Below are 13,978 nucleotides of genomic sequence, written 5' to 3'. Positions count from 1 at the left end.
AGAGTCAAGTTTTCCATTGCCTGACCCAGCCTGCCCTTCCGCTGGTTCCTGCGCCTCGAGGTCGCGAAGATCATCCATTCTGCCCCCTCGTTACTCGGGGAATGTCCTCAGCCCCACTTGGGGCACATGCACCCCTCCCCAATGCCACACTCCCGGGCGCCCAGATTTCTTGGTCCAAAATGAAACTTCTGGGCTGGGAGTCAGTCCGCTTAGAGTCGGTCCACATTCGTCCTTTCTTGGTGGGGCAGCATCTCTTAGGACAAAGTTCTGCTGGTGTCCCCAATCCCGTTCTGCTGTGCTTTGAGGTGACATTGCAGAGAGCTGCAGTTTCTGCTTAGCCAGGGTTTAATCCAGTTCCCGTTCACCAATTAGATTCTCTTGCACATCCCCTGTGTGGTTCCGGCCCTCCTGCGTGGAAAGAGGCATTGAAAGAGGTCTTTTCTTTCCCTCCACCTTGATCTTTCTCCAACGCATGGTTCCACTGTCTCTTCAATTCCTCCCCCGATCTTCCATTTTGGTTGTGTTTGGGAATTGGGGGCCATTCCCCAAAAGTCTCTGTCCCTCCCTCCCTCCCCCCTCCCCTCCCTCAACAAGTTGCACCATTAGTTTAACGGCCTTCTGACTGCTCTTAGCTTAGCTCAGCATCCCAGAAGATGAGATTTTTGAAACCCTGGACCTGGAATCTGCCTGGAAACCAAAGGCATTATGGATGCCCAGCTTGGACCGGTGGAGCTCCTTGCTCGCCTTCCGCCCCAGGACGTGTCTCCTCCAAAGAAGACTTTTTTTGGGGGGGTGGCTGTTTACCTTGAGGTTTCCCCCACCTCCATCACTTCCTCCCTCCCCACACTGTCTCCAGACTGCAAAACGGCCCCCAGAACCGTCTCCTGACATTTTTTGGAGCAAGACTTCCCTGCCTCCCATTTCTTCATCCTAAGGGGCGCTGTTTGGCTACTTGTCTTGATTTTATGGAAAGCAGAGTAAAAGTCTTCCCCCTGGCTGCTTTGGAGTGATGGGCTGCACCCTGCAGCTTCTTTGCTCGACTGTTTCCCACACGGAACTGCAACCAGCTCTTTTTATCATCCCGGATTCCTCCTGCAGCTGCACAGATAAGACTGCTTCCTCTGTTCCCTGGGGATTCTTCTCTGGTCCGCTTGGAACTGTGCAGTGGAGGGGGGGGGGAATCAAATCTAAAAGGAGACTCTTAACTCCGCAAACTTTCTGCCCCCCTGTGTCCTTCCTGCTCATTCTTAAATGATCTGGAGAACTTAAGGACGTAAGGAAAGCTTGCTGGGTCAATCCGGTGGTCCATCAATAGTCCAGAATCCTGTTCTCACAGTGGCCCACCAGATGCCTCAGTCGGAAAGCCGCAAGCAGAACTCAGACACAATATCAACTCTCCCCTCCTGCGTTTTCCAGGAACTGCTATCCAAAACCATCACTGCTTCCAACTGTGGAGGCAGAGCCAAGTCTTGCAAATGACTCCAAAAGTGCTCGGTGGAGACCACCGTTGACCAATGAAAGAGCACCCACCACTGGATCTAAGGGCGGGGGGAGTTTCTGGTTGAAGATGGGGGATGCTGGAGCAACATTAGTCTAAACTGGGGGCGGGGAACTGTGGAGACTTCGGCCCAGTGGCCTGGACTAGGCGGTTCTGTTGATACTGATCAGTGGGTTTATCTAAGTGGACCTCTGGTCCAAACTAGGAAATGCTGCATTGTTGTTGTTGTTGTTCTGCTGTCGCTGTTTCTGGGGGGTGCCTTAGGCTTTTGCTTTTGGGGGGTGGGGGGTGGGGACCCGAACTGGCATCTTGGCCTCTAACGGCTCTCCTCTTTCCTCTTCAGTTGGAGAGCAAGCGAGATGCTTTCTCTCCGGTCCTCCTGCAGTTCTGCACTGACCCCAAGAACCCCATCACCGTCATCCGGGGCCTAGCCGGATCCCTCCGCCTCAGTGAGTATCCCGCCCTCTGTGGGTTTGAGGGTGGGGGCCAAAGAGCGCCTGGGTTGGAGGCTGGGGCTCTGCGGAGGAGAGCCTGAGTTGGAAGTAGAGACTTCTGGGCCTGGGAGAAGGAAGGATACACAAAGAATCATAGAGTCGGAAGGGAGAAGGGACCCCAAGGGTCATCTGTTCCAACCCCCTGCAATGCAGGGCTCGTTTGCCCAACAAGGGGCTTGAACCCACAACCCCAAGGCATTCTACCATTCTACTGTGGAGAGTGTATTAACTTATGATCTGTGTGTGTGGTTTGGGAGCTGCACGGTCAGCAGAAAAACAATGCTGTCCAGGGTTGTAAAGACTGCGGAGAGAATAACTGGGTGCACTCTGCCCACCTTGGATCAAATCTATGCTTCCAGGTGCCATAAGAAAGCTGCAGAGATAGCGCAGGATGGTGCGGAAATGATCTCTTTCAGCTTCTGCCTTCTGGAAGAAGGGACAGGGTTATAAAGACTAGGACTAGCCACCTGAGAAACAGTTTTTATCCAAATGCGATTTTGGGTTTAAACGGAGTGCTTGCCGATCAGAAGGTCGGCGGTTCAAATCCCCGCGACGGGGTGAGCTCCCGTTGCTCGGTCCCTGCTCCTGCCAACCTAGCAGTTCAAAAGCACCTCAAAGTGCAAGGAGATAAATAGGTAGCACTCCGGCGGGAAGGTAAACGGCGTTTCTGTGCGCTGCTCTGGTTTTGCCAGAAGCGGCTTAGTCATGCTGGCCACACGACCCGGAAAAACTGTCTGCGGAAGCAGACAAACGCCGGCTCCCTCGGCCTGTAAAGCGAGATGAGCGCCACAACCCCAGTCGGCCACGACTGGACCTAATGGTCAGGGGTCCCTTTACCTTTACCTTTAAGGTAGTCTCTGTGGGAGTATATTGTATTTAATTATGGGGTATCAGAGTTTTCAGGTGGTTAACCAGGCTGGGATAGCAGGCTTGTTGGTTTTTGAATGTCTGGTGTAGATTTTTTCAATTTCGTTGTTCTGTATGAGACAATGACAATAAAGATTGTTGTATCGTATTGAGGGGTCAAGAGTCTTCTGCTCTCCCAATGGAGAAGTGTGTGTTTGCTTCTGCAGCGCTGTGTAGGTTTGACCGCACTATACATGCATTTAACTTGCACAATTTCAGCCACGCATGCTTGGAGGCTGGCTGCTTGAAATTCCGCAAGGTGAATGCAAGCATTTGCAGAGGGTTGGACCCTTCCAACTCATATGATTCTAAGTCGGGGAGCTTAAAAGCTGTTTCTGCGCTGGTTAAAGCGGGGAGGACCTGGCGAGGAGAGAAGTCTTAAGCTCTCCACCTTGCTTTCTGGGCCTGCCTCCCCCACCAACCACAGGGCAGGGTTTGCCCATTTTTGTGTATCCATGGAAGTCTCAGGACTGAACCCCCATACAGGATGTGACCGTACTGTATTTGAAATCGGAGGCTTCGGGGTCAGATAGATTTTTGAGCAGGTAGTGCATACATTCGTACCTCGGAAGTCGAACGGAATCCGTTCCGGAAGTCCGTTTGACTTCCAAAACGTTTGGAAACCCAAGCACAGCTTATGATTGGCTGCAGGAAGCTCCTGCAGCCAATCGGAAGCCTCGTCGGGCGTTCAGGTTCCAAAATTAGTTCTCAAACCGGAACAGTCGCTTCCGGGTTTGTGGCATTTGGGAGCCAAAACGTTCAAGAACTAAGCTGTTTCAAAACCAAGGTACGGCTGTACTTTTAATGAAAAGATGTCCACAAAATGGAATGTGTGATCTTGGTGAGGCAGTGAGTGAGTGAGCCCTTGCAATCTGGTTGTTCAGGAGCAGGGGGCTTTTTCCTTGTGGGGGGCAGTGAAAAGAAAAAGAGGTCACGATTCCCAGAGGTCTTCGGGAGCCCCAAACTGGGCACCTCCCAGGTGTTTTTGCCTCTGACTCCCAGCCAAAAACATCTGGAGGGCACCAGGCTGGGGAAGCCTGAAGAGGGTGGGCTTCGCACCATAAACTTGCCAGCAAACAGGGAGGGGCAGAGGGGCAGAATTCTCTCGAAGCTCCGCCATGACACCCGCTCCCCCCCCCCCCCAGACCTGGGCCTGTTCAGCACAAAGACGTTGGTGGACGCGAGCGGGGAGCACGCCGTCGAGGTTCGCACGCAGGTCCAGCAGCCCTCAGACGAAAATTGGGACCTCTCCGGGACGAAGCAGGTGTGGCCTTGCGAGAGCAGCCGCTCGCACACCACGATCGCCAAATACGCTCAGTACCAAGCGGCCTCCTTCCAGGAGTCCCTTCAGGTGAGAAGGCGGCAGGCGGGGGCATCTCTCGGGGCCATTCCCCCCACCCCTACCGCCAGGGCTGGCCCAATACATTTTGCCGCTTGAGGCAAAGCAGAAAGGAGGGCCTGCCCCCTTGCTGCTGCTACCCGAGGCGACTGGGTGGACTGCCCCAGAGGCTTAAGGGTGGGCCGGCCCTCTCCTTAGGGAGATGGAGCAAGCCACCCTTTGGGCTGGGGAGGGTTTGCCGCATTCCTGCAGCGTTAAGGCTGGCGGGAGAAGGTCTTTATCTTCTCACTGGGTGACCGAGCTTGAATACCTCTTCCTGGGTGGGGTGGGTGGTTTTTTTTGGGGTGGCGGGGAGGATTCCCGATCTGACCTTTCTGTCTCTTGAGGCAGGAAGACAAGGAGACGGACGACGAGGAAGCAGATGAGCCTGACAGCACCACTGAGGCGCCCCCAAGGTAGGAGGCCTCATCCTTCCTTACCTTGCTTTGTGTTTCCAGTGGTATTTGCTGTTTTTGTTCATTTCCGGGAGCGGGGGGCGGATTTCGGCTGGAGGAACGGCTTTGCAACAGTTTAAAACTGAATGCAAATAAAAGAGGGCGTGAGTTGCGGGGCGGGGTCTGCCACCCCCAAAATGATTTAATCGGGTCACGTCATCCAGCCCCCTTCAATGCTTTATGAGTGAATTTTGAAGACTAAGCAGTACAGAAGGCAGAGAGGGGTTTTTACACATTTTTGGGAGGGGCAGTTCCTAGGTAAATTATTATTATTTATTTGGGTCTGGATGGAGGGTTTTGATGGGCCATGGTGTGGGGAGGGGGGCAATTCCCTCCCATCTCTCCTCTCTGCACCTCCTGCATCATAACTCTTCCTTTCTGCCCTTTGCAGCAACCCGGACCAGAAACCGCACCAGATTATCAAGTTTGGGACCAACATTGACCTCTCGGATGCCAAACGGTGAGAATTGTCGCTTTGCTCTTTAACTGCCTCCAACTCCACCCCCGCCTTTTCACTGTGAAGTGCCAGGGTTGTTTTTCCTACAGGCAAACGCACAATTCTTGTGTCTTTTGACTGCAAGAAAATGAGGGTTGTGATTTTACCTACGGGTACCTACATGACCACCTCTCCTGGTATGTCCCGCGGAGGAACTTACGGTCTTCAAACAAAAGCATCCTGGAGGTCCCAGGCCACAGAGAGGTTAGGCTGGCCTCAACCAGAGCCAGGGCCTTGTCAGCTGTGGCTCCGATCTGGTGGAAAGCTCTGTCACAAGAGATTAGGGCCCTGCGGGACTTGACATCTTTCCGCAGGGCCTGCAAGACGGAGCTGTTCTGCCAGGCCTTTGGTCAGGGCGCAGCCTGACTCCCTCCTTTGGCAATCTTCACAGAACTTTAGCTTAATGGTTGCCATCAACTTGATTTTAATTAATTTTTATAATGAAATGTTTTTAGAATGTTGCACTATTTTATTGTTGTTAGCCGCCCTGAGCCCGGCTTCGGCTGGGGAGGGCGGGATATAAATAATAATAATAATAATAATAATAATAATAATTATTATTATTATTATTATTATTATTATTATTATTATTATTATTATTGGAATTGTGGAACCATAGATTCTTTGGGCCCAACGTGGGGCTCGAACCCACAACTCTGAGATTAAAAGTCTTGTGCTCTCTCAATGACCTTGCTTTTTGTGGCTTGCTGCTGCCTCTCTGTGGCCATAATTGGTCATTGCAGGCATGAGACTTAATACTGCTCGTTGCTGCCCCTCTGTGGCCATAATTGGTCATTGCAGACATGAGAGCATTGCTCTTTGCTTGCCCCTCTGTGGCCATAATATGTCATTGCAGGCAGGAGACTTAATACAGTATTGCTCATTGCTGCCCCTCTGTGGCCATAATTTGTCATTACAAGCTGGAAACTTAACATTGCTTGTTGCTGCCCCTTTCTGGCATATTTTGTCATTGCAGGCAGGAGACATAATATTGCTCATTGCTGCCCTTCTGTGGCCATAATTTGTCATTGCAGGCAGGAGACTTAATATTGCTCGGTGCTGCCCCTCTGTAGCCATGCCCTGGAATTATTTTTCCCCTGTTATGATGTTCCATGCTGCCTCCCTGTGGCTGTATCTTGTCATTGCCTTGTATGCCACCTTCTCACCTTGACAGAGCTCTTTGCTTTCCATTCAGTGGTCATAACTGGTCACTGCAGGTGAAGCTCCCCCGCCCCCCGCCCCTAGTCTCCACTCCATTATTATTATTTGGTTGTTGTCACTAGAAGGAAACCTGATTGCTTCTCAGTGCTGCCCCCCAGTGGACAACAAGGTGTGCAAGATGTGTTTTCATTTTAAAAGGGCTCTCATTGAGATGGAGGGCAGCGAATAAATGCAAAGAATCAGTAAACGAATACGTATCAGTGTTATAATAAATATTTAGAAAGCGGTTTCCCAAAAACTAATCTTGATAGGAAGGGCCACCTATTTCATCCCAGTATACCTGAAGGAGCGTCTCCACCTCCATCGTTCTGCCCGGACGCTGAGGTCCAGCGCCGAGGGCCTTCTGGCGGTTCCCTCATTGCGAGAAGCAAAGTTACAGGGAACCAGGCAGAGGGCCTTCTCGGTAGTGGTGCCCGCCCTGTGGAACGCCCTCCCATCAGATGTCAAAGCGATAAATAACTACCTGACATTCAGAAGACATCTTAAGGCAGCCCTTTTCAGGGAAGTTTTTAATCTGTGATATTTTAGTGTATTTTTGGTTTTTATGGAAGCCGCCCAGAGTGGCTGGGGAAACCCAGCCAGATGGGTGGGGTACAAATAAATAATAATAATAATAATAATAATAATAATAATAATAATAATAATTCATCCCCCTGCGATGCAGGAATCGCAGCTAACCACTCTCCCCTGACATGCATCACAGGTGGAAACCGCAGCTTCAGGAGCTCCTCAAGTTGCCAGCTTTCATGCGGGTCACGTCGACGGGCAACATGCTGAGTCACGTGGGGCACACCATCCTGGGCATGAACACGGTGCAGCTGTACATGAAAGTGCCTGGAAGCCGCACACCAGGTAAGGCCACAAGCTGCGGTGATAGCTGCTGGCTGGGTTGTTTCATTGATTGAGTGGTTTTATTTAGAGTATCTCTACCCCCCCCCCCTTCTTCAGCCGGAAAAGGTCTGCAGAGCACCTAACATATAGCCCAAGGCAGTAGGTAACAAGGCAGCCCCTGCCTTCAGGCTTACGATTGGGGGGGGGGGGGGCACACAACACAACACACAGGCGGAAAGGGATGGGGAGGAAAGAGGGAAACCAAAACTTAGGCTCAGTTTCTGAACGGTCAGCTGCTACCCTAGTTCAGGGGTGCGGGCAAGTTTTCTGCCTCCCACCTCTCCAGCAGAGGCAATCTGACAGCATGGCTGCCCCCAGATAATTATGAACGCATACAGTGAGAGGCATTAGCTTGCTTTTGCCAGGTAATCTCATTTATATTAGGTCCAATTTGGGATGAACAAACTCTTATCTGCTCATCAACAAAAAGATGCCTTTCTCTTTTCCGATCTTTCATACTTGAAAGCCACAACAATATTGTCCTCGGTATCTATTTCTTGCTCTCATTTTGAAAATACCGTATTTTTTGCTTTATAAGACTCACTTTTTCCCTGCTAAAAAGTAAGGGGAAATGTGTGTGCGTCTTATGGAGCGAATGCAGGCTGTGCAGCCAGAACAGCAAGAGGGATTGCTGCTTTCACAGTGCAGCGATCCCTCTTGCTGCTCTGGCTTCTGAGATTCAGAATATTTTTTTTCTTGTTTTCCTCCTCCAAAAACTAGGTGCATCTTGTGGTCTGGTGCGTCTTATAGAGCAAAAAAATATGGTATGTCCGTAATTTGCGAATAAGCAAAAATAGTTTTGTTTTGATGCTGCACGCTACACTGAAATGTTTAGGATTGTCCTCAAATCCTCCTGCCGCACTTGCCATCCTCTAATGCCAGACCCTTTGAGAACCTCTGCTGTAACTTGTGTCCTGTTCCCCCCCCCCAACTTCCAGGGCACCAGGAGAACAACAACTTTTGCTCCGTGAACATCAACATTGGGCCGGGGGATTGCGAGTGGTTTGCTGTCCACGAGCATTACTGGCAGGACATCAGCGCCTTCTGTGACAGGTGAGGGTCATGTCCCTGCTGCTGTATAAATGTCATATATGCTTATGCAGGATGGAGAGCTCGCTGGTACCAGGGGTTCCCAGCCTTTCAGGGCCCATGTGGGTTTCGAGCAAGCGCCATTGGTGTGTGCCCACCCTCCCGGTCACTTCTCTCCCCCAGATAACCCCTTCCACCTCAAGAGGCATACAGAGGGAAAGCACACACACAAAAACAAACACACACAAAACAAAAAAACAGGCACACTTTGCTTGACTGAGCAGAAGTCAGATCCAGTAAAATTAAGCTGAAACCTTGAAGAGGAAGTGGGAAAGGGAAGCCACTCTTGCAACTTCCTTCTTCACCTCTATGGTCTGTTCGGGGGAGAAAAAGGTAACCCCTCTTGCCAGCTCGTGGCCCAAGAGTCAGTGTGTGTGGAAGCCCAGAGGCTTTGTGGGTCCCAGGAGAATACCTGGAGGATGCTGTTGCACCCATGGGTGTCATGTTGGGGACCCCTGCCCTAAGGTGATGATTTGGGGGATGGGTTCCTGGGATCGGGGGCACGAGAGGTGCTGCTGCATTGCTTTGCCCACTTCCGTGGGGCCATCATAGGAAAACATATTAATTGTCAGGAGGGGAGGTTTTTCCAGGTGGTTTCCCCTTTGCCTCGTCACCCCAACGCCCGCTTTCCCGCAGGCACGGTGTCGACTACCTGACCGGCTCGTGGTGGCCCATCCTCGAGGACCTTTACCAGTCCAACATCCCCGTCTACCGCTTCATCCAGCGCCCCGGAGACCTCGTGTGGATCAACGCCGGGACGGTGCATTGGGTTCAGGCCACCGGGTGGTGTAATAACATCGCCTGGAACGTCGGCCCCCTGACAGGTAACTTAGCCGGATGGCCGAGGTCCTGAAAAGCGGGGTGGGAGGAGGGGGAGTTGAAAAGGGGAGCCCCACCAGTGCCCCACACTCTATAAAGGGCAGGGTCGTGTCTTGCTTCCACGATCCTACTACAGTGCTACCTCGGTTTAAGAACCGTCCTGATTCTGTTTACCAACTCCGCAAAAGCGGAAGTAGTGTCCCGGTTTGCGAACTTTACCTCGGTCTAAGAATGGAATCCGAACGGTGGAAGGGCACCGGCGGCGGGAGGTTCCATGACGCGATCCTCTCCTTGCCTAGAGGGGCGTTCTCTTCCTGCCCCTCTGAACCTCTTCCCTTTCCTTTGCAGCTTACCAGTACCAGCTGGCCCTTGAGCGCTACGAATGGAACGAGGTGAAGAACGTCAAGTCCATTGTGCCCATGATCCACGTCTCCTGGAACGTGGCCCGCACGGTCAAAATCAGTGACCCCGACTTGTACAAAATGATCAAGTGAGGACGGCTTTCGGGGTTCTGCCCCCCCCCCCACCCGCAACCCCTCCAACCTTTCCTGGCCGTGTCCCGCCTGCTTTTGCATTTACGCCTTGGGCAGTTTCTTGCACTTTCTCAAGTGCCCAAAAGCCTCTTGGTTGGGGACCAGATACGAGGGGCCCTCCGTGGGAAGGCACAGGGGACCCCAGCCTCATTTTGGTTGCAGGTGGGGTCTCCATCATTTGGTGGCGGGGGTGACCTCTTGTGCCCTTAGCCCAGATGTGGGGGACGTTTCACCCTCCAGATGTTGTTGGATGTTGGCTCTGCAGTACCTGGAGGGCTAGGGGTCCCGTCTCCCTCCCCCTGGCCCGTTTCAACAGCTGCGCAAAACGCAGGAAGTGTGTGTGTGTAATCTATAGAACAGATAAACAGGCAATACGTTACCGTATGTTCCAAAGATACTTTTTTTTAATTAACATATGCTAGAAACGTTGCGTTACAAATAAGAGAAGCAGTCTTAGGCATTTTATTCCCTGCACTGGAAAAGGAGTCGAAGTTTGTCTGGGAAAACAAACACGGATTTTGCAATAGCAGCTGGTGATCGTGTTGGCATCCGTCTGTCTCAACAGACAATGGAGTGCACTTCCAGGGGTGAAGTCCAAACCGCTGTAGTAGCAGCACCAAAGTGATCTCCCCCCGCGGGGCTCCAGCCTGGCCAGTGTGTAACCGTGTGTGGACACGGTCCTGGGCTGCCCAAATTATGTTCCAACTCAGCGACGAAGGCCTGCCTCTCCCACAAAAAAATATTTATTATGGTAAAGGCAATTCACAGTCAACAAATGATATTTTACACTTTGACAAAATTTTCACTTTGACAAAATGTTTACGTAATGTGAATTGATAGGATTTAGAGTTTGCGTGTTGTTTCTTTCTTTAAAAAACTTTTAAAAATTCTCTTTTAAAAAATTGTATTTGTTTATTTGATTATTAAATTTGAATACCACCCTTCATCCATAAATCTCAGTGCTGCTCGCAACATAAAGATACAATATTAAAACACAAAATACATGATAGAAACAAGGAAAAGAAACATGAATTTGAGCAGGTTATTGGGGGGGGGGTGCGGTGGAAATCAAGGCTTGAGGCTCTTCCCACCCCTGAGCTCTTTCTGTCCTTTAAGCTAAGAAAAAGGCTCTGCAATTTTTTGCGCTTCCAGTAGTTTTGGGCTAGCAACAGAGCTCAGCCCCGCACCCCCAGCTGGCCTGAGTCCCTGTCCAGATGTGTCATTTACCGTCCCCCTTGTCTCTTCTGTGGCTACTGTTTAAATACAGATGCGATGTTTACTGCGCAGGCCTGGTAAAAACACAAAAATCGTGCAGTTTCTAATGTGCAGCCTTATTGTTTTCAATACTTGATTGGGAGCCGCCCACTGGGGAAACTCAGCCAGATGGGTGGGGTATAAATAATAAATTATTATTACAGTGGTGCCCCGCAAGACGAATGCCTCGCAAGACGGAAAACCCGATGGACGAAAGGGTTTTCCGTTTTTCGAGGCGCTTCGCAAGACGAATTTCCCTATGGGCTTGCTTTGCAAGACGAAAACGTCTTGCGAGTTTTTTCCCTTTCACCCCCCTTTTTCTAAGCCGCTAATAGCCGCTAATCAGCTGATCCGCTAAGCCGCTAATAGGGATGCTTCGCAAGACGAAAAAACTGCTAGATGAAGAGACTCACGGAACGGATTATTTTTGTCTTGCGAGGCACTACTGTATTATTATTATTAACACACACTGACTTTCGGGGGCAATGCAAGATGCAATTAAATTAACAGAATCCCTTAGGGGGGTTTTGCCCGCCCACCCCCATTGATGTGTTGGTTGCTTCATCCGTCCCCGTGGAGAAGTGCATCCGGCCGCATCCTGACCCCTGCCCTCTCTTCTCCTGCTTGCAGGTACTGTCTGATGCAGTCCATCAAGCACTGCCAGGTGCAGAGAGAGAGCCTTGTCCGGTCCGGCAAGAAGATCGCCTACCAGGGCCGCGTGAAGGACGAGCCGGCCTACTACTGCAACGAATGCGACGTAAGCTTTCCTGGCTCTTCTTGCTTTTCTCTTTCCCGCCACAGTGGCAACTCCACGGGGGTGAGGCTCACTCCCTCTCTCAACCTCGCTTTCCTCCAGGGCGCTGCCCCTTCTCCACAGGTCCGCCACAGTGCCAGCAACGCAGGTGGCGCTCCCTGCTCCGAGACAGCGCCAGTCCTGGTGCACCCACCCCCCAGAATAAACCCGTTGACTGGGCTTCCATGTCTGGCCCTCTCTGCAGTTCTGACTGTGGGGACGAGGTTTGCCTTCCGCATTCACGTTCTCTGAAAGTTGACCCCCACGGAAGTGGCCATCTTTCCGTCCTCTGCGATCCATTTCCTCCGAAATCTTTGGCAGAGAGCGACCGGCAGGTCCTCCTAGCCTGTGACAGACTCCGTTCCCCCCGCCACAGACTTTTTATTTTTTGGAAAACAGTCCTTTCCCCCTTCCACTAAAGGGCCTGGCAGGGTTTCCTAGGCCTTTGTGGTGTGAACAGTGTTTGATGAGGCCTGCTTGTCTTTAAAATACCTCCTGTACCCAACTCCAGTTTGAGGCTCCCGTGCCTCCTTCATTCCTGACGGCCCCCGAGAAGCCATAAAGGGGATTAGGAAGGTCGAAACAGTGAGTATGAAACGCGTGTCTTAAAAAAAGCTGTGGCGAAAAAGAAGCCTCCGGAAGGATCACAAGCGTATTGTGAAGTCGGACCTTGCGGCTCTTCAAAACTTCACCTCAACTCACACGGCTGTCGGTCAAGAGTCTCAAACTATGAAGCCTGCAGTAGATCACCATGATGAAAACGGGAGGAAAATATAATTTTATATCTGCCCTCTCTGAAAGGAAGACCCCGATGGAGGAAGCTGGACCCCAAGCAGAGTTCTGGTGGCTGCACCTCATTAAGTGTCATCGTGCAGAGATAGGAAAGGTTTGGGAAACGGCGACCAAAACGATTTAAGGGACTGGAGTATTTCCCCTATGGGGCTTCTTGGTTTACCGAAAAGGTTAAATAGGTGTATAAAACGATGTCTGGTGCAGCTTAGGGACCAGAGTGAAGTTGATCCTTGGAAGATACGGGATGGATAGAAGAAAGAACATGCTTTAAGGGCATCCTGTGGAACTCCCTGCTGGAAGTCTCCGGAAGAGAATTAGACAAATTCGTGGGAGATGAGGCTCTCAGCAGCTACTCACCTCGATGGCTGTGCTCTCATCTCCATTGTCTGAGGGAACATGGCTCCTAGCTGCCGGGAATTGCAGGGGAGGGATAGGATGCTAGGCTGAATGGGCCTGATCCAGACGCAAAGCTCTGCTGATGTTGTTGAAGGACCTCGTCTTGAGGTCTCGGGGTAGCCTGAGAAACAGCGCAGCTCAAGCAGCGAAGAAGGAATGTCTGCTGTGCAGTCTTCTTAAGGCAGGGTCAAAAGTGAGTCGCCGAGCCGACCGAAGCCAGGAAGTGACTGAGCCGTGAATTTAGGTGGAGGAGACTGCAGCCCCTGCCAGCCAGGGAGAAGAACCTCCTCAGTCGTGGAGCCAGGACTCCGCTGCAGTGACTTGGGTTAAAAGAAGCCACAGAACGGTAGAGTTGGGGGGGACCCACACGGTCATCTAGTCTGACCCCCTGGAAGTGGAAAGGAAGCAGGGCTTGTTGTCGGCCGAGCCTCACAGGGAAAGGGGAAGTCAGCCAAGCAAGGGCTTGTGGCATGAAATGCCTGAGATGCAGGAAGGAAGCCTCTGTTTCCAGAGTCGCACCCATCTCAAGCCAGAATCCTGTGGTGGACCTCCTTTGCCCCATCACAAGGGCCCCTATCCTAGAGTCTTGCTGGGTGATGCAAGGGAAAGCATCCCTTGAAGATGCCAAGATTTGGGGATCCCTCCCTGTCGCTCAGGCGAGGCTGGATCAGTGCCTTCTCTTCCAGAGCAGCCCGCTGCAAGATTCACCACTCAGCAATAGGTTGCGTTTTGGGCATGTGACGTGTCAGCCAAGTGTGCAGAGCTCGGTTTTTGTTAATTTATGTTGGTGGAGAAGAAATAAAATTCCTTCCCCCTTGGTTCTGTGTCGGTGTCGTTCTTCTCTGGGTCCCACACTTCTGCCCCTCTTCCCAGCCAGAAAGCCTCACCCCGTGGCAGAAGAAAGCGGCCGCAAGCTTTGTGTTTTGCTCTCTTCTTTCGCCGCAGCAGCTCCTTTTGCCCGCC

At 51.5% G+C, this 13,978-nt stretch overlaps 1 protein-coding gene across 9 annotated transcripts in view; it reads left to right on the top strand.

Moving 5' to 3' along the window:
- The window catches only part of KDM6B (lysine demethylase 6B), a 95,929-nt gene that overhangs the window by 76,376 nt on the left and 5,575 nt on the right, over positions 1-13,978 (top strand). For 8 of the 9 annotated variants that reach the window (XM_079951717.1, XM_079951712.1, XM_079951719.1 and 5 more), the window contains 9 exons: positions 1,842-1,947; positions 4,044-4,249; positions 4,628-4,692; positions 5,123-5,191; positions 7,152-7,300; positions 8,278-8,392; positions 9,065-9,252; positions 9,596-9,737; positions 11,665-13,788. In XM_079951717.1, the coding sequence (XP_079807843.1) occupies positions 1,842-1,947; positions 4,044-4,249; positions 4,628-4,692; positions 5,123-5,191; positions 7,152-7,300; positions 8,278-8,392; positions 9,065-9,252; positions 9,596-9,737; positions 11,665-12,079 (1,455 nt within the window). In that variant the 3' untranslated portion in view covers positions 12,080-13,788. Of the gene's footprint in view, positions 1-1,841; positions 1,948-4,043; positions 4,250-4,627; positions 4,693-5,122; positions 5,192-7,151; positions 7,301-8,277; positions 8,393-9,064; positions 9,253-9,595; positions 9,738-11,664; positions 13,789-13,978 lie in introns of those variants that run through there. The other variant, XM_079951718.1, reaches the window with a different exon arrangement.

Source organism: Podarcis cretensis (assembly GCF_951804945.1).
Source record: "Podarcis cretensis genome assembly, chromosome: 13".
Lineage (NCBI taxonomy): Eukaryota > Metazoa > Chordata > Lepidosauria > Squamata > Lacertidae > Podarcis > Podarcis cretensis.
The sequence above is the reverse complement of the archived record's forward strand: the minus strand, read 5'-3'. Positions and strand labels throughout refer to the sequence as shown.